This window comes from Pollicipes pollicipes, unplaced genomic scaffold (assembly GCF_011947565.3).
Source record: "Pollicipes pollicipes isolate AB1234 unplaced genomic scaffold, Ppol_2.1 Scaffold_3447;HRSCAF=4054_pilon_pilon_pilon, whole genome shotgun sequence".
Taxonomy (NCBI): Eukaryota; Metazoa; Arthropoda; class Thecostraca; order Pollicipedomorpha; family Pollicipedidae; genus Pollicipes; species Pollicipes pollicipes.
Window position 1 is genome coordinate 39,581,618 of NW_023596297.1, and position 19,450 is coordinate 39,601,067.

General features: G+C 61.1%; 1 protein-coding gene across 1 annotated transcript in view; it reads left to right on the top strand.

Annotated features, from left to right (window-relative positions):
* The window catches only part of LOC119092537 (uncharacterized), a 30,159-nt gene that overhangs the window by 9,941 nt on the left and 768 nt on the right, over positions 1 to 19,450 (top strand). Inside the window, exons 7-25 of the mRNA XM_037215496.1 lie at positions 253 to 401; positions 846 to 995; positions 1,987 to 2,274; positions 3,096 to 3,228; positions 4,263 to 4,417; positions 4,831 to 4,936; positions 5,716 to 5,874; positions 6,246 to 6,385; positions 7,729 to 7,810; positions 8,969 to 9,045; positions 10,983 to 11,120; positions 11,514 to 12,558; positions 14,216 to 14,308; positions 14,521 to 14,952; positions 15,331 to 15,425; positions 17,743 to 17,875; positions 18,411 to 18,525; positions 18,892 to 18,953; positions 19,320 to 19,349. Of these exons, the coding sequence (XP_037071391.1) occupies positions 253 to 401; positions 846 to 995; positions 1,987 to 2,274; positions 3,096 to 3,228; positions 4,263 to 4,417; positions 4,831 to 4,936; positions 5,716 to 5,874; positions 6,246 to 6,385; positions 7,729 to 7,810; positions 8,969 to 9,045; positions 10,983 to 11,120; positions 11,514 to 12,558; positions 14,216 to 14,308; positions 14,521 to 14,952; positions 15,331 to 15,425; positions 17,743 to 17,875; positions 18,411 to 18,525; positions 18,892 to 18,953; positions 19,320 to 19,349 (3,582 nt within the window). The remainder of the gene's footprint in view (positions 1 to 252; positions 402 to 845; positions 996 to 1,986; positions 2,275 to 3,095; positions 3,229 to 4,262; positions 4,418 to 4,830; positions 4,937 to 5,715; positions 5,875 to 6,245; positions 6,386 to 7,728; positions 7,811 to 8,968; positions 9,046 to 10,982; positions 11,121 to 11,513; positions 12,559 to 14,215; positions 14,309 to 14,520; positions 14,953 to 15,330; positions 15,426 to 17,742; positions 17,876 to 18,410; positions 18,526 to 18,891; positions 18,954 to 19,319; positions 19,350 to 19,450) is intronic.

The window sequence follows — 19,450 nt, forward strand, 5'->3', positions numbered from 1 at the left end:
GCTCGGTACGGCGGCTGATGTGGGGGCGAATAGGGCTTTCATTTGCAATAATCAATTTGCAGGTGCAATGGGGTGCAACTCACGTGCTCGTGAGTTATAATTGTGCATGCACAGCCCTGTTTTCCCCACATGCCTTGCTGTGTGTTGTCCCGAAATTTCCTTCCGTTGACAAACATGGCCGCTGCGAAGCTGACTGGTGTCCGGGGCCATGGACAGGCCGCGTTCGCCCTGACCGCCGTGCCCCGCCGTCAGGAGCTGTGCGCTACAGTGCGGCGCGGATCACACCACCTGCGTGATGGCGCCGCTCGGCAGGCCTTGGATGAGTACCGGCGTGCGTTGCAGCTGGTCGACAAGCACAACCAGAAAGTGGCGCCCACCGTGGCAGAGCTCATCTCGCTCAGGTGGGGCCCGACCCGGCCTGGGTCGTCAGCGTTCCGCCGGGCCGCGCGCTGACCGACGCCGTCTCTGCCTGGAGGCATGCGGCCGGCCAACCCGCGCGTCTTCTGAGCCGAGTTTGCAGCTGGTGCTATGTCGGCCGCTGCCGGCCAGTGACCGGCCGCCGTGGCGGACAGGTACCGCTACGGCTAGTGCTATGTCTGGTCAGTGACCGGCCGCCGTGGCCGACAGGTACCGCTACGGCTGGTGCTATGTCTGGTCAGTGACCGGCCGCCGTGGCGGACGGGTACCGGTACGGCTGATGCTGTCTGATCAGTGACCGGCCGCCGTGGCGGACAGGTACCGCTACGGCTGGTGCTATGTCTGGTTAGTGACCGGCCGCCGTGGCGGACAGGTACCGCTACGGCTGGTGCTATGTCCGGTCAGTGACCGGCCGCCGTGGCCGACAGGTACTGCTACGCCATGGCGTGCCACGAAGTGTCAACGCTGGACGCGCTCGTCTCGGCCGAGGAGCAGCTGCTCACGCTCATCGAAAAGGCAGACAAACCCATGCCGGCCGCCTTCTACCTGCTGGGCAAGGTCTACCTCAGGCTCAACTGGTACAGTGCAGGACGGAATGGCAGGAGGATACGGGGTGGGCTCAGCTTTGGCGTGTCAGTGATGGGATGCCCGACTGCGTGGCTCTCAGGGATGGGATGCCCGCCTCCGTAGCTCGCAGGGATGAAATGCCCGTCTCCGTAGCTCTCAGGGATGGGATGCCCGCCTCCGTGGCTCTCAGGGATGGGGTGCCCGCCTCCGTGGCTCTCAGGGATGAAATGCCCGTCTCCGTAGCTCTCAGGGATGGGATGCCCGCCTCCGTGGCTCTCAGGGATGGGGTGCCCGCCTTCGTGGCTCTCAGGGATGGGGTGCCCGCCTTCGTAGCTCTCGGATGAAATGCCCGCCTCCGTAGCTCTCAGGGATGGGATGCCCGACTCCGTGGCTCTCAGGGATGGGATGCCCGCCTCCGTGGCTCTCAGGGATGAAATGCCCGCCTCCGTAACTCTCAGGGATGGGATGCCCGCCTCCGTGGCTCTCAGGGATGGGATGCCCGCCTCCGTGGCTCTCAGGGATGAAATGCTCGCCTCCGTGGCTCTCAGGGATGGGACGCCCGGCTTCGGGGTTCTCAGGGATGAAATGCCCGGCTTCGGGGCTCTTAGGGATGGAATGCCCGGTTTCGTGGCCCTGGATACCCGGCTTCGTGACTCTCGGTAGTTATATGCCTGGCCACGTGTGACTGTCGGTGGTGGGGTGTCTGGCCACGTGACTGTCGGTGGTGGGTTGTCTGGCCACGTGACTGTCGGTGGTGGGATGTCTGGCCACGTGGCTTTTGATGGAGTGTGTGGCCACGTGACTGTCGGTGTTGGGGCGTCTGGCTACGTGGCTGTTAATCATGGAGTGTCTGGCTGCGTGAAGGTTTTCATGAGATGCCTGGCCGTGTGACGGTCGGTGCCGGGGTACCTGGCCACGTGACAGTCGGTGGGGGAGGGGCGCCGTCGGCGCGCGGCCGCCGGTGTGACGCGCCGGTGTGGCGCGCCGGTGTTACGTCGGCAGGTTTGAGCCGGCGGCGGACGTGCTGCGCAAGGGCGCCGGGCTGCTGGAGCGCGGCGCGCGCGGCGAGACGCACGTGTTCCCGGGCACGTCCGAGCTCATCCCGGCGACAGAGCGGGCGTGGAGCGGCGCCCTGCGGGCAGACCTGAGCGAGCTGCTGCGTCATTGTCAGTACCCGCCACCGCCGGACGGCGTCTGCCGCCTGCAGCACTGCCTGAACCGCATCCTCGTGCCGGACGTTAACAACGCCCACGAACGACAGCAGCACATGCGCCGCGCCATCTACTACAGGTCAGCGCAGGGGGTGGGGGGGGGGGGGGGCTGGTGCCACCCGTCTCCGTCGGCGGAGCGGTGAGCACGCGAGCCCGGGGGCTTCGGGTGAGCGCTGGATGAGCTATGTATGCTGCGACATAGACCTATCCGAATTTGCAATAAGCTTGCAGCCTCTTACGATTAACGAGACTGATGCACTGAACCGTACGGAGACAAACCACGCTGCATCCCCTACAGTTCCTTAGTTCCTCACTACAGTGCAGTTCCCTGTATGGCCTGCAGTATCCTGAGGTGATCTCTTGTGCCATCAAGGCTTTGCGAGTCCCGTAGGGAAGTCAGTACGCTGGGTATTGGCCACCTTATTAAATGTTTGCACGTTATCGCAACAGTGTTGTCTCAACGTGCGTCCGGCCAGAGTTCAGTGTACCCGCCGCTGCAGTACCGACACGACTCGTCTCATTCGCCCCTCCCCCCCGCACCATGTCCTAATGTGTTTGCCGCTGCAGTACCGACACGACTCATCTTATTCGCCCCTCCCCCCGCCCCCGCACCATGTCCTAATGTGTTTGCCGCTGCCGTACCGACACGACTCGTCCGATTCGTGGCCCGGGGGGGGGGGGGGACACTGTGTCCTAATGGTTGTGTCTTTGCGGTGCGTTATTGGCGTCAATTTAATTCAGGCTACTCTGGCGCTATGCATCCAGGGAAATTCAGGAATACCAAATGTGAAGCCTGGTGCCTTAACGGCTGGGGCGCACCTGCGTACCGGTGCGACATGCGCAGGACTTGGAGTTCAGAATTTTTCCGTGATCGTTCAGAGATTTGACTGTGGCCGGCAGTGATGTCGACTTCGCTGGCTTCATGAAGGTGGAGTGTGATGATGAGGCCCGATGTCGGCTGGAGTACCACGTGGCCTGCTGGCGACAGCTCAAGGACGGGTTCGGCTCGGAGACGCAGCGCACTGCAGACAAGGTGGGTGGTGGTCCGTGCTCTCCGGTCGGCCTCCTGACTCAGAGGACCGCGGATAAGGTGGGTGGTGGTCCGTGCTCTCCGGTCGGCCTCCTGACTCAGAGGACCGCGAATAAAGTGGGTGGTGGCCCGTGCTCTCCGGTCGGCCTCCTGACAGGACCGCGAATAAAGTGGGTGGTGGCCCGTGCTCTCCGGTCGGCCTCCTGACTCAGAGGACCGCGAATAAAGTGGGTGGTGGCCCGTGCTCTCCGGTCGGCCTCCTGACTCAGAGGACCGCGAATAAAGTGGGTGGTGGCCCGTGCTCTCCGGTCGGCGTCTTGGCTCAGAGGACCGCGGATAAGGTGGGTGGTGGCCCGTGCTCTCCGGTCGGCCTCCTGACTCAGAGGACCGCGAATAAAGTGGGTGGTGGCCCGTGCTCTCCGGTCGGCCTCCTGACTCAGAGGACCGCGAATAAAGTGGGTGGTGGCCCGTGCTCCCCGGTCGGCCTCCTGACTCAGAGGACCGCGAATAAAGTGGGTGGTGGCCCGTGCTCTCCGGTCGGCCTCCTGACTCAGGGGACCGCGAATAAAGTGGGTGGTGGCCCGTGCTCTCCGGTCGGCCTCCTGACTCAGAGGACCGCGAATAAAGTGGGTGGTGGCCCGTGCTCTCCGGTCGGCCTCCTGACAGGACCGCGAATAAAGTGGGTGGTGGCCCGTGCTCTCCGGTCGGCCTCCTGACTCAGAGGACCGCGAATAAAGTGGGTGATGGCCCGTGCTCTCCGGTCGGCGTCTTGGCTCAGAGGACCGCGGATAAGGTGGGTGGTGGCCCGTGCCCTCCGGCCGGTCTCTTGGCTCCGAGTATCGCAGGTAAGGTGCACGTGCCGCACGTACGTGGCGGCACGTGCTTGGTCGACCCCCATGACGGCCTGGCCAGTCGCCAGGCTGGGCCCCGAAGCGCGCAATAATTGCCGTCCAATGCGGACTGACTGCCGTGGCCCAGCCTTGGCTGTGGCTGTGGCGCTGGCTCGTGCTGTGCTGAGGTGGGCTCCCCGGCGGCAGGATCTGCTGCACAAGCCGTGTCCCACGCCCGACTGTGACGGCTCCATCTGCCGCATTGTCACGGTCGGCGCCAACGCGCTGGAGAAGCACGAGATCGTCAGCGACGAATACCGCCAGCGACAGGACCCGCGTCTCATGCAACGACAGCCGGCCAAGTGAGAGTCCCAACTGTCTCCGCCTGCGTGCTTAGCACACGGGAGCGCGAATGAACGTGTAGGCATGTTCCAGCCCGTTCCCGTATTTTGACATTGTGCGGCCCACGGCACATAGCAGACCGCATCACCGAGGCTGAGATGAACCGCCAGCAGCGCCTTGATGTAGTGTTTCTCGATGTAAACGGCACAGTGGGATGGAACGCAACACAAAGGACCTCCGGATTGCCCCGCGATTGTGTGTGGCTTTTTCGACATGCCGGCCCACGACGGGCAACCTTGCACAAATGATAGTACATGTCTGTTCGCTCTGCGACACAGATATTGGTGTTGGGGGCGCCGGCTGGTGTCTGCGTGCTCCCGTGCCGCGGAACCTGTGGCCGGGTTACCTGATACCCCCTTGTCCTGGATGGCAGGCAGCAGAAGCGACCTGCACAGCAGGCGCAGAAGAAGCACCAGGGTGCCAAGGCGCGTAAGCACAGGGACAATGTGCGCGAGCGCGAGGAGAGCGGCGAGGCAAAGGTGGGCTTGACTGGCGCCCATCACTGGAGAAGGCTCGGCCGGGCGCCGAGATGAGGCTTGACTTGAGCGGGCGGACTGGCGCAGTATTTGTTTGATTTCCTTGATGGAGCTGTCCGTCCTCCAGACTCGGACGGGATGTATACGGCGAGACGTGCACAGAGGCTATCCCTAGTTGATAAAGGCCTGACGATATCTTAGTGGTAATGTCTAGGTTTCGACTAGAGCTGCCGCTTCGAGAAGCGGCCCCGTATTGTGCGCAAAAATATCGGATGTCTTCATCACGATCTGTAAGAACCTGGTCACTTTTTGGTGTCCGCGCCGCGGCTGTGTTAAGGGTGGTCTAATCTGTCCAGACGCATGGAAAATGATAAGTATTTGTCAAACTCTGGACACGAATGTGTTCGGCGCCAGCGTATATTTCAAGATTGGCGCCTCAAAATCCATTACAATTTAGATCCCTTATGCGCGCAATTAAGCATGTCACATATACGTTTACTTAGACTTGAACACTGGGAACCAAATATGAAGACAGATGCCCTTATGGCCAACTTCTCCCAACACAATGCTCAGTGTGCCACAATCTTAGCAAGTTCACGTTTATCAGCTATCGCCTACCGGCAATGGCCATTGAGCGTTTGTCCGAGCACGTGTTCATTTCGAGCTGTGTTCAGTGGTGGGGCTGCAGCTGATACCTGCCATCTGGACTGAAGCGGATCGGGCGGGCGGTGCTGGCTGCGCGGGACGGTCGCCCTGCTGACGCGTCCGCTCCCCGTGCGCAGGGGGCGGAGCCGGGGGCCGCCGCCGCTGCCGCCGCCGCCGCAACCGCCGCGGAGCCGGAGCCAGAGCCGGGCCCAGAGCCGGGTCCAGAGCAGGAGACAGCGCCGGCGCCCCACCTGCGCGAGATGACGGTGCTGCGGCGCGGTAGCCCATTGGACGAGGTGCGGCCGGGTGCCGGCGGGCCGGGTCGTACCAGAGCACCCGCCGCGCTGCTCACAGCGGCCGCCAACGACGGCACGGCACGGCACGACGCCGACCGCTCGTCACACATCGCATGCGACATCAGTCGCTGCCGGTGTCACAACTGGCTTTCATGTAGCCCGACTTTTACATGTTTTTAGTGGCGCAAAATGACCCTAGAAGTCGACGCGCCCTAAAACCCCAATCAGCACCATCATCACATGTTTGTAGTCTGGTTCAGTTTTAGTAGCAGAAATCACCACGATAACGCTTCCGCCGCGCACGTGATGAATCGCTTGGGCAGTGTGTGTCACTGGCCCAGTGACAGGTCTGTCGCTACCCCTGCTGACAGGCTCCGGTGTCAAAAAAATCCAGAAAGAAGAAGAGGGCCGCCTCCAGTCGCCGTCGTGCGGTTGAGATGTTCTGGGAGCAGCCGGGAGACTCGGCTCCGTACAACGGCCCCCCAGACAACGTCATCTACACCACGGACGGGTGAGTGGGGCCGCTGACGTCTCATCAGCATCTCTGTGTGGTCCACGCCCGGATCGGTGCAGGGGTTAGGGATATGTCGTCCTGCGTCACCTGCGTACGCGGCGGGGGAGGGGCCTGAATGCGGAAGTGTGTATCAGGCATGTGCCTGGTTACCAAGATTTCTTCCCTTCCTGGTTCCGGAACCAGGAAAAACAGGGACCAGTCCGGTATAAGGCTGAGGGATCTAGCCTCATAGTAAGCCAAAAGATCCAACAAGAACCAGGATCCAACCTCGAGTCGTAAGAAGTCGAAAGATACGACAAGAACTAAGATTCGGGCTGTTAATAACTAAAAAGGCCCGGACTGACAATAAGCCAAAAGACCCATTTTCACGCCAGCAAGAAAAAGAACCAGCAGGAACCAAGCTCCGGCCTGACATTATGTCGGAAGATCCATCAAGAACAAAGATCCAGCCCGACATTATGTCAAGGAATCCAGCAAGAACCAGGATTCAGTCTGGAATGATCAACTAATGGTTAAGCTTTATTGGTTGTGATGGTGAGTGAGGACATGCTGTTTGACTCGTCTCTGGTGTGTGACTTCCATGTGGTGGGAAAGCAGATATGTTAGTGATCAGATGTGATAGTTTCACCTGTCAGACTTTTACTTGTATGCTATTAACAGGGGTCTTTAACTAGCAGCTAGACTTTGCTAGTTGCAGTGACGGTATCAGGGTATACTGATTGTTTTACGTGGCTTTGGTGTGCGACTTTTATGAAATATGAGAGCAGTGTGCAATGTCTGTGTTTTAGGTTAAGCTTTCGGGTGCTCGCTTCTAAGCTGTAGGCAGTGATATATAACTGACACTTGAACTTTGTTACTTGCTTTGGTGATATCAGGACGTGCTGATTGTTTGACTTGCCTCTGGCGTATACCTTGTAATAGGTGTGAAAGGTCATAGCTATGTGTACTTGGACTATGTGGACGTGGACTAAAGGACTATCCTGTAGGACTTGCATGACTTTGTGGCTCAGAACCATGGGTCAGGGTCTTGTTCTTATAAGGAATCGGTGGCACTCAGTACTCAATGACCGGTGTTTTCAGAAGAACCAATGATAGCCAGGAACAAGGCCATGGTTTGATAACGAACTAGAGGGAACCAGGATCCAGGGTGTGACTTTTTCAAAGGACCAGTGGCAACCAGGATCCATATTTTTTTGTTAAAAGATCCAGCAGGATCCAGTGTTTTGTTTTGTCGGTACGTCCATGTTCCCGCCATCCGACGTCAGCTGTGTATGAGGCTGGGGGATCTGATTGTGTATACTGGTGTGACACCCGACCCGGCCCCCCCCCCCCCCTCGCAGGGACGGCCTGGCGGCACGGCTGCGCCAACTGGAGGAGCTGCGTATGCTGCAGTTCAGCACGCGCGCCCTCATACCGGACTCGGTAGGTCACAACGGTCCTGCCGCAAGGTGTCCGTCGCCAAACTGGGGAAGTGATCGGTAAAACGACTTATGGAAATCGTCGGAACATGAAAAATTGTTACTTCTAGCAACCAGACGTTATTTTATAAAGTTAATCGGTGTTATATGTTGTGACGAAGAACGTTTCATGGAGTGTGCCATCTTTGCGGCATATCTCAAAAGCACGCGTTGGTGCAAGCTCAGGACCAGCTACATCTAATGGCAGCACTGGGTAGTGCACTGCAGCATCAACAGGCTATAATAGGCAAACGAATTTAACTCTTGATGAGTCTAAATTACCCAATCGACTGTTTGTTCACACCACTACAATGTTTCTTTGCTCATAGTGTGACCCCTGACCGCGACAGCTGACGACGGAGAGGTCTGTCGCGGACCGTGGTCGGCTGTTACGCGACTAGATGCGCCATTTAAGCTCTCACCCCGCACGTTGCGCGCCTGCGGGCTTCAAGTTGGATCCATGCGGGCATAAATGACGTCAGTGGAAATCTGTTTTGGTGATTTGGGAAAGGGCGGCGCAAGCCATTAACCGAGAAGTGTCTTCGTTCAACTCCAGTTCGTCACCATAGACGATGTCGTACCTCCGTTTCTTCAAGCCAAAGTGCGCTTCGAAAAGAGTAACTGTGCTTAGCGGCATAGGGGAGAAATCAATGTCATTCTGTGATGTTTCGTTGAATTCGCGTCATAATATCTTCATGATTGTACATCTTTTTCCTCAAATACTGTGTTCCAAGTTGTAGCGTGGATTGCACAAACATCTCGACCAATAAGTGCTTTTCAAACATTTCATAACACTTGTTGGAAAAGCATAGCAAATTGAAGATACGACTTGCATAGTGGTGGTCGGGGGTCTTGGTAGGCATTTCTCTCGTCGGAACGGCTGTTTCGAATCGAAATTCCGAGCAGTTCAGAAGCATTTCGAGAAAGCTAGTATTACCGACCAGATTCGATGCGTCCCATCTAACGAAAAGTGCAAGGTATAAAAGGGTGGCATACTTCCGCTAGGCGCATTTTCACGACCGTTCCGGAGGTCAGTGTACGGATTGCGTGGGTCGCCACATGGTAACCCGTCCCGACCTCCGGCCGCCGTCGGCTCAGGGAACTCTTCTGTTTCTGTTTGCAGTCGGTGCAGCCGGCGTCGGTACCGCGAGACGAGCAGACCAGTGAGGAGGAGCACGCCATACTGGAGAGCGCCTACCAGTAAGCGCACGTGCCTCCCACGCATTCGGCTCCCGCCCACCGCCCACCGCCCACCGCCCACTGCCCACTGGCCACTGCCCCTCCATCTGAGCGGACCCGCCCGCCCAGCCGGCCGGCCAGGCCGCAGCGCTCTGCCAGCCCAGAGCTGTCGCGTGTCGACCGGCAAGGCTGGGGTCGGGCTCCCGGCGGCTGGATGAGGCTGGGGTCGGGCGCTCCCGCGGCTGGATGAGGCTGGGGTCGGGCGATCCCCGCAGCTGGATAAGGCTGGGCGCTCCCGGCGGCTGGATGAGGCTGGGTTCGGGCGCTCCCGGCGGCTGGATGAGGCTGGGGTTGGACGCTCCCTGCTGCTGGATAAAGCTGGACGCTCCCCGCGGCTGGATAAGGCTGGACGCTCCCCGCGACTGGATGAGGCTGGGGTCGGGCGCTCCCCGCGGCTGGATGAGGCTGGGATCGGGCGATCCCCGCGGCTGGATGAGGTTGGTCGCTCCCTGCGGCTGGATAAAGCTGGACGGTCCCCGCGACTGGATGAGGCTGGGGTCGGGCGCTCCCCGTGGCTGGATGAGGCTGGGATCGGGCGATCACCGCGGCTGGATGAGGCTGGGGTCGGACGCTCCCTGCGGCTGGATAAGGCTGGACGCTCCCCGCGGCTGGATGAGGCTGGGGTCGGGCGCTCTTCGCGGCTGGATAAGGCTGAGGTCGGGCGCTCTCCGCGGCTGGATAAGACTGAGGCCGGGCGCACCCTGCGGCTGGATAAGGCTGAGGCCGGGCGCACTCTGCGGCTGGATAAGGCTGAGGCCGGGCGTACTCTGCGGCTGGATAAGGCTGAGGCCGGGCGCACTCTGCGGCTGGATAAGGCTGGGGCCGGGCGTACTCTGCGGCTGGATAAGGCTGAGGCCGGGCGCGCTCTGCGGCTGGATAAGGCTGAGGCCGGGCGTACTCTGCGGCTGGATAAGGCTGAGGCCGGGCGTACTCTGCGGGTGGATAAGGCTGGGGCCGGGCGCACTCTGCGGCTGGATAAGGCTGGGGCCGGGCGTACTCTGCGGCTGGATAAGGCTGAGGCCGGGCGCGCTCTGCGGCTGGATAAGGCTGAGGCCGGGCGTACTCTGCGGGTGGATAAGGCTGGGGTCGGACGCTCCCTGCGGCTGGATAAGGCTGGACGCTCCCCGCGGCTGGATGAAGCTGGGGTCGGGCGCTCTTCGCGGCTGGATAAGGCTGAGGTCGGGCGCCCTCCGCGGCTGGATAAGACTGAGGCCGGGCGCACCCTGCGGCTGGATAAGGCTGAGGCCGGGCGCACTCTGCGGCTGGATAAGGCTGAGGCCGGGCGCACTCTGCGGCTGGATAAGGCTGGGGCCGGGCGTACTCTGCGGGTGGATAAGGCTGAGGCCGGGCGTACTCTGCGGCTGGATAAGGCTGAGGCCGGGCGCACTCTGCGGCTGGATAAGGCTGGGGCCGGGCGTACTCTGCGGGTGGATAAGGCTGAGGCCGGGCGTACTCTGCGGGTGGATAAGGCTGGGGCCGGGCGCACTCTGCGGCTGGATAAGGCTGGGGCCGGGCGCGCTCTGCGGCTGGATAAGGCTGAGCCGGGCGTACTCTGCGGGTGGATAAGGCTGGGGCCGGGCGCACTCTGCGGCTGGATAAGGCTGAGGCCGGGCGCACTCTGCGGGTGGATAAGGCTGGGGCCGGGCGCACCCTGTGACGGGATGCAGCCCCCTCAAGGCCGCTGGCGGCGCCGTGGCTCGCCGTTGATCTGGCGTGTAGTTGCGCCCTGGTTCTTCTGGGCGTGGGTGCGACTGGTGTCTGGATCCGCTGAATCTCGCGCTCGTCTCGTCTTGTGTCTGCCGATGCCATCTCACTGCTCGTGCCGTACAGGCGTGCCATGCGTGGTCTGTAGCACGCGGCCGGTGTCGCCTCTGTACCGGGCGCCGCCCCCGCTCCAGGTACCTGTACGAGTACCTGAATGAGCGCGGCCCGACGCTTCTGACCGACTCGGACCTGCTGGCGGCCACCAGTCAGCTGTCAGGCACCTGCCAGCAGCTGATCGTCCAGTACGGCTCGCTCGAGAACTTTCTGCTGCGGTGAGTTCGAGTCCAGAGTCAAGCCGAGTCTACTTGGCGGTGCGGCGCAGCGAGTCGAGACGCGGCCGTCCCCCGCACTACTCCGTCCGAGGTGTATAGCTCCCGAATTCTCCTGTTCCCCTGGTCCCGGATTCCGCGTGCGCATGCGTGGGGGGGGGGGGGGTCGTCTGCGTGCGTGGGCGGCTGTGCGTCGTTACGTGCGTGCGTGCGTGCTGGCTGCCACCGGTGGTCCACATTGGGACGCTATCAGCAGTGTGTTGCCCGCGTCTGTACTCGGACACCGGCAGGCGGCCGGTTCCCAGGCCGCCCTCCGAGTGGGGCGCCGTTCAGCCTCCGGTCCGTTTGTTGGCCCCTCGGTGGCGCGACTCTGAAACGTGGCTGCCGTACCGTCAGGCTGCCGCGCTTCTACCAGCTGGACGGCCTGCTGTGCACAGAGGTGGACGTGACCTCGGCTGAGACCATGCTCCGCTCCACCATCTCCGAGCTGTTCGCTCTGGAGGAGACGGACGGTCCGGCGGCGGGGCCGGGACGAGAGGAAGGCGCCGAGCGGCCGCCGCCGCCGCCAGACGAGCTCTCGGACGCCGAGACGGCCGAGCTGGACCCGGATGACTTCGCCGACGCCGAGGACTTCACCGATCCGGACACCGAGCTGGACTTGGATCCGAACACGGGGCAGGACGAAGAGGAGGAGGAGGAGGAGGAGGAGGAGGAGGCTGGTGAGGCCGAGGAGCTTGACCCTGACGAGCCGTTAGCTAGTCAGCTGGAGCCAAAGGGATCCGAACAGCCGACGTCAGATGGAGCTGGCCGGCTGGAGCCAGAGGGATCCGAACAGCTTGAGTCGGGGGGAGCTGGTCAGCCGGAGTCAGAGAGATCCGAACAGCTGGAGTCTGATGGAGCTGGTCAGCCGGAGCCAGAGAGATCCGAACAGCTGGAGTCTGATGGAGCTGGTCAGGTGGAGCCAGAGGGATCCGAACAACTGGAGTCTGAGAGAGCTGGTCAGGTGGAGCCAGAGAGATCCGAACAGTTGGAGTCTGGTGGAGCTGGTCAGGTGGAGCCAGAGGGATCCGAACAGCTGACGTCTGATGGAGCTGGTCAGCTGGAGCCAGAGGGATCCGAACAGCTGGAGTCTGACAGAGCTGGTCAGGTGGAGCCAGAGGGATCCGAACAGCTGGAGTCTGACAGAGCTGGCCAGGTGGAGCCGGAGTGGACCGACTGTGAGGCTGACAGAGCTGGTCAGGTGGAGCCGGAGTGGACCGACTGCGAGGCTGACGGTCGGGCGGCCGCGGTAGGGGAGCAAGAAGCCACATCGCTTCCGACCACCGGTCAGCCGGTGGAGCCGGATAGCGGGAGTATTGGCTCGCGCCGGGACGGCGACGACGGCTCGCGCGGCGACGGCGCCTGGACCAGGGACCCCGAGCCAAGTGTCACCGATCTGGAGGTGCGCCTGGCCCTCCCTTCTCTCCCGTCTTCCTCCTTAGCTCCCTCCCTCCCTCTTTCTCTCTGTCTCCCTCCCTCTCTCCTTGTGTCTACTCACTCACTCACTCACTCACTCACTCACTTACTCACTCACTCACTCACTCACTCACCCACTCACTCACTCACTCACTCACCCACCCACTCACTCAACCACTCACCCATTCACTCACTCACTCACTCGCTCACTTACTTTCACTTCGTCCTTCCCTCCCTCCATCCCTCCGTCTCTCCGTCCGTCCCTCTGTCCCTCCCTTCGTTCCTTCCTCCATCCCCCATATGTCGGTCCGTCTGTCTGCATCCTATTCATCCCATTAATTTTCATTCATTGTCCCGTGCGACTGTGTGCTGTTCATCTGTGCATTGCTAGCACAGTCCGGTGTTTTTCTCGTCATCTTTATTTCTGATTGCATCGGTGAAATGTTATTGGTAATGTTTTTGGGCACAGCAAATCAACATATGAAAGCGAGTGTTCCACATTCGTATGGGCTTCTGAATTGAAACAGCCAAGTTGGCGACCTTTCGTTGCAGTTCACGGCCCTGCGCTTCTTAAGACCTGAATCCCTCTAGTTTCTGAGCTCTCGCGACAATAGGGGAGGAGTATCGTCAGCTCACCTTGACATTTATGACGTCAAATAACGTTGAAATCCTGTCATTCCATCAGCCATGCCGGGACCGAGACCGAGAAAATATAATGGTCGAGTCGTTCATATCTGGCGTTCGTGAGCACGATTTCCAGATGAGGCGGCTGTCAATTGGCTCTCAGTGTTGTGCAGGGTGCGACGACGTAATCATACAATGATGATCAAGGAACGCATTCACGAAACAAAAATGGGTTGTTTAGAGCAGCCTTTTCTTCTTAAACGTATGCCATGAGTTATAAGTATTTGGTGCTTGCTTCAGTATCTTCAAATGTGAAACATTCCCTGAAACTCTTGCCGTGAAAGGGGCCAAATACAACTGGCGACCGTCAGTGTAAGGATGGCGCCGCCTCGGGCGGTACGGTTGTGGCGTAACGAGAACACCTCCTTTAGATGAGTTTGCTTGTGTACATGTAATTGGACGCTGTGCGCCTTCTTCCGCTGTTCGCCTCTCTGGACCAAGTCTGCCATGCCCTCTGCTTTGTGTTCCATGGTCTGCCAGGATGCCCTCTCGTTTGTTGCTGGCTTTTTTCTTGTGCTCGTTCTTGGATTCCCGAGTGGCATTAGTGCGGACATGTATGTGTTAGGTGGACATGTTATATGTGGATAACCATCCACATCCACCTTACAGGTTGTCTGTTTGCCTGTGTCTGTCGGACCGCCTATCCATGTCCGTTTGCCTGTGTGTGCGAATGCTTTGCGCTGTGGTGCGGGTCTGTTTAGTTGAAAGCTCATGTGAACAGGTTGAATACTAACATCATCTGGAAGAACCTAGGTGACTGCTTGGAAAACGAGTAGCTGGTGTAGCTATATCTGTTCAAGTATTTCGTGGCGCGTTATCGGCACGGCGTCATTATTGCCCACCCCTCCCCTCCCCCTATTGCATTTCGTCACATTCACGATTGGAATGTCGGGCGGGGAGGGACTGCAGCTGTGGCCGGCGTCGGCGGTGTGTTGAGGCGGCGCGTTTGACTGCCTCAGGGCCCGCTGAGCCGGACGGAGCCGATGACACCGGGACCGGCCGAGGAGATCCAGCTGCTACGCCAACAGGTGGAAGCTCTCACGACTGAGAAGGTCAGCACCGCCACTCCCCCGCTGTCACGGTGCCGTCACGTCTACTGGCCAGCCCACTGTCGCTGTCGTTGAGTGTGTTCCGAGCGCCGTTCGACTGATTGCCGCATGTACTGCCGTGTATTAGGGGAGCGTATTTACGGTGCGGTCTCCGCCCGCCGTGTCTCGCCGGTTCGGACGGACCCGCTCTGACCCGTCCCGACGGCTGTCCTCAGGCGGCGCGCACCGATGAGCTGGCCGAGGCCAGGATCTCTCAGCTACGCCTGGAGCGCACCGTACGCCAACTGACGCGCGTGGGCCAGCGCGGCGCCGCCGGGGCCGGTGTCCTGCCGCCAGAGACGCAGCAGCAGCAGCTGATCGAGACCAAGCAACTGCTGGCCGAGTGGCAGGGCCGGGCGGCCGAGGCACGGCAGCAGCTGAAGGCGACCGAGGAGCAGGGCGAGCAGGCGCGGCGGCAGCTGGCCGAGACGCAACAGCATCTGGCCGACTGCCAGCGGCAGCTGTCGGACGGGCGGCGGCTGCTGTCCGAGCGGCAGCAGCGGCTCGACATCTGCGCGCAGCAGCTGGCGGATACGCAGCAGCAGCTGCTGGACACCAGGCAGCACGTGGCCGTGCAGGAGCAGCAGCTGGATGAGTTGTCGAAACAGGTGGGCAGGGCGTCGCTGTCGGCGACTGCTTCTGTGCCTAGTCTCAAAGTCGGCATTAAAATCAAGAGTTGGTTTTTGTCTAGCACGATTTTTGCAATGTGATCGACAGACCACGTGCCGTGTTAGCAAAACGATGTAATGCAAACAAAAAAGCACTGCGCAGAATCTGTTCTCAGCCAAGTCTTAAACGTGATTTTTCCTGAGTTGTGGGTGTGTTACTTCAGCCAAAAGAGATGCAGACATCAGGTGCTTAGAATATCTGCTGTCGACTTATGAGCACCTTTGAGTCGTAGTTGGCTGAGAAATGCTGCTTTACAATATTGTATTGCCCAGTATTGCATCACTACCTATTTGACGACCGTGTGCGCGCGTCACCAGGTTGAGACGGCGCTGGCCGAAGGACGCAAGGCGCGCGTTGGCCACGTCAACGTATTCAGCAAGGCCGGCAATGAGCGGCTGGACAGCACCATCAGGTCAGCTGTGCCGCCGTCCTTCCCCTCCCCCCCCCCCCCCCCCCCCCCCGTCCTCGGGGACGGGGTGTTACGACCGACATGGGCCTCCCACCGTCCCGACATAACTGGACGTGACGCGGCGCGACACGGCACCGCGGTATCACATCACACAGCGCGGCACGGTACCGCGGCATCGCACGGCACGGCACGGCACCGCACCGCACCGCGGTATCACATCACACAGCGCGGCACGGTACCGCGGCATCGCACGGCACGGCACGGCACCGCGGTATCACATCACACGGCGCGGCACGGTACCGCGGCATCGCACGGCACGGCACGGCACGGCACGGCACCGCGGTATCACATCACACGGCGCGGCACGGTACCGCGGTATCACACGGCACGGCACGGCACCGCACCGCACCGCACCGCACCGCACCGCACCGCACCGCACCGCACCGCACCGCACCGCACCGCACCGCACAACACAGCACAACACAACACAGCACAGCACAGCACAGCACAGCACAGCACCGCACCACACCACGCCGCACCGCGATGCAACGCAACGCAGCGCAACGCACGGCACCGCACCGCGCCGCGGCATCACATTGCACGGCGCCTCACCGCACGGCACGGCACGGCACCGCATCACATCGCACGGTACTGCACCGCACCGCACCGCACCGCATCACATCACATCACATCACACGGCGCCGCGGCATCACACCGCACGGCACGGCACGGCACCACACGGCACCGCATCACATCACACGGCGCGGCACAGCACCGCACCGCACCGCACCGCACCGCACCGCACCGCACCGCACCGTACCGTACGGCATCACATCACATCACATCACATCACACGGCACTGCACGGCACCGCGGCATCACATCGCACGGCACCGCATCGCATCACACGGCACGGCACGGCACCGCATCACATCACACGGCACGGCACCGCACCGCATCGCATCACACGGCACGGCACGGCACCGCACCGCATCACATCACACGGCACGGCACGGCACGGCACCGCATCACATCACACGGCACGGCACGGCACCGCATCACATCACACGGCACGGCACCGCACCGCACCGCATCACATCACACGGCACGGCACCGCACCGCATCACATCGCACGGCACGGCACGGCACCGCATCACATCACACGGCACGGCACGACACCGCATCGCATCACACGGCACCGCACCGCACCGCATCGCATCACACGGCACGGCACCGCACCGCATCACATCACACGGCACCGCACCGCACCGCATCACATCACACGGCGCGGCACCGCACCGCATCACATCACACGGCACGGCACCGCACCGCATCACATCACACGGCGCGGCACCGCACCGCATCACATCACACGGCACCGCACCGCATCACATCACACGGCGCGGCACCGCACCGCATCACATCACACGGCACGGCACCGCACCGCATCACATCACACGGCGCGGCTCGCCCTGGCCGTTGTCAACCTGATTCTTGTAGTCTGCTTCTTTACACCTTCAATCTCTCAGCATCCGGTAATCCCAACATCCATCCAAAGCTGTCCCCAGCAGCTTGACAAATACTCGATCAATTTGTATTTTACTTTTAATGTTATGGCGTAATAACTGTGTGACCCATGGTGTGCATCGTCGAGTCAACCAAGTGAATGCCACAGAAATCGTGGTTGAATCATTTCGTAAGTCAGATGCTTCGAAGCGGAATCAAATTAATTCCGATTTTACCATTAACTACGTGAATCAGTTCCAAATTTGAATCAGCTTAGTAGCCGTTTGAGCTGAATCAGAGTCCCGTTGCGACCAAAACGGACTCAATTCCGTTATCAGATTCGATTCCGTTGGAGTAGAGCACAAGTTCGTCTTCAATTCCTGTCCTACCACATGCCGTCCGGTTGTCCCCATTTAGCCGGTCCCGCCCTGTCCTCCCTATTTGGCCGGCCCCGCCCTGTACTCCCCACCTATCCGTGTCCGTCATGTCCTCTCCATCTGTCCAGCCCCGTCCTGTTTTCTCCATCTGTCCGGTCCTGTCTTGTCTTCCCCATAAGTCCGGTTCCATCACGTCCGTTTCCAACCAGACCCAATCCGTTTTGTCGTACCCGTTCCGTCCCGTTGCCCCGTGGCGTAATGGCCCAATTCCTTGAAATCAACAGTGTGGCAGCATTTACGTGCTGCTGGTGAAGTATCGTGTAGTCGTGTTCTGCTTCCACACCCTGCTCGGAGAGGAGTTGTGCTGCGTCGCCCCGGTGCGGTGCGGGCGGCCACAGCGCCGACAGTGCCGGCATGACTGACGGGCCGCGGTCACAGGCGGTGCCGGGAGGCGGCCAGTAGCGCGCGGCGCGTGGCCGAGGCGCGTGGCCGGCCGGACGCGGCGCTCGCCGACGTTCAGCGCCTGGAGACGGCCATCATCAGCCTGGAGCGGACGCGCGTCCAGTTTAAGGTCAGGCAGCCGCGCCCTGAGCCTACCTCACCGCGCTGGGATGACAGCGTGCCGTTAGTTCGCTCTGAGGCGACATGGGTAGACGCAGGTGTTTTGAAGCGCCTGTGGTGGTTGCCGTGAGACGGGAGTCACCAACAATCGTGCACTGCGCCGTTGCCGTCGCCTGTTTGTGAGGCCAGAGCTCCACTCCCACGCGATATGGTGTGCTGGTTGTGCTGAATCACGGAGTGACGAACAGGTCTGTGAGTGGCGGTAGCAGTCACTGTGCTGCAGAGTGGCTGGTCGGGCTGCTACAACGTGGTTAAGGTGCAGATCATCCGGCACTGTATTAGTCGTCGCTGATTGAGTGCTGACATATGGGGCTTCCCCCAGCGACGGCCAGGTGTGATACAAAATTATCGTGGTTTGCTTTACGTCATGGCGTCCGTTCAGGGACGATTCATGAGCGGTATTTGCAATAAATAACGGCACAGTGCTCGATCGACGCCCCACATGCATGCTCAATATGTGTCGTTATGAGCATTCTGTGTTTCAGGAAACCATCAACAAGGCGTGTAAGGCAATTAGTTCAAAAGAAAACTTTGCGCTAGGTTCCCTGAAGCTGCCGGACGTTTCAGAAGCAGATAAAGTCATCGCCAGCCTGACGGGAGGTGAGTACTCGTGACGCAGCAGCCACAGCTGGTGTATATTCTGAGTGTGGTATGTCTCCCATGATGCCTTGCTGTAAGAGGCGAGGCCAGGTCGGGTGGCTGACAAGCTGCACTTGCAGCTCCTTAACCCCATTGGCGCAGTACTACTGTTATTCCCGGAAACATCCGAAAGAAACGTGTCTGCCGACCCAAACGGCATATTTTGAGGGCAATCACCAATGCCGTCTTGTCACCGCCGGGTCTGGAGCAATGTCGTTGGTTGGGCCCTTGTGCCGGTGTCTGGTGCCAGTGACGGTATTGCCGTGACCGGCCGCGCCAGACCGACCGAACGGTCCTTTCGCCTCTGACCGTGGTGTCGGTCCCCAGCGGGCGCCGCGCCGGCCGCCGCCGCTCCGCAGCGTCCCAGCCAGCCCAGCCCTGTGCTGACGGTGAGTCGGGCCGCGCCGGCCGCCGCCGCTCCGCAGCGTCCCAGCCAGCCCAGCCCTGTGCTGACGGTGAGTCGGGCCGCGCCGGCCGCCGCCGCTCCGCAGCGTCCCAGCCAGCCCAGCCCTGTGCCGACGGTGAGTCGGGCCGCGCCGGCCGCCGCCGCTCCGCAGCGTCCCAGCCAGCCCAGCCCTGTGCTGACGGTGAGTCGGGCCGCGCCGGCCGCCGCCGCTCCGCAGCGTCCCAGCCAGCCCAGCCCTGTGCTGACGGTGAGTCGGGCCGCGCCGGCCGCCGCCGCTCCGCAGCGTCCCAGCCAGCCCAGCCCTGTGCTGACGGTGAGTCGGGCCGCGCCGGCCGCCGCCGCTCCGCAGCGTCCCAGCCAGCCCAGCCCTGTGCTGACGGTGAGTCGGGCCGCGCCGGCCGCCGCCGCTCCGCAGCGTCCCAGCCAGCCCAGCCCTGTGCTGACGGTGAGTCGGGCCGCGCCGGCCGCCACACACCGTTC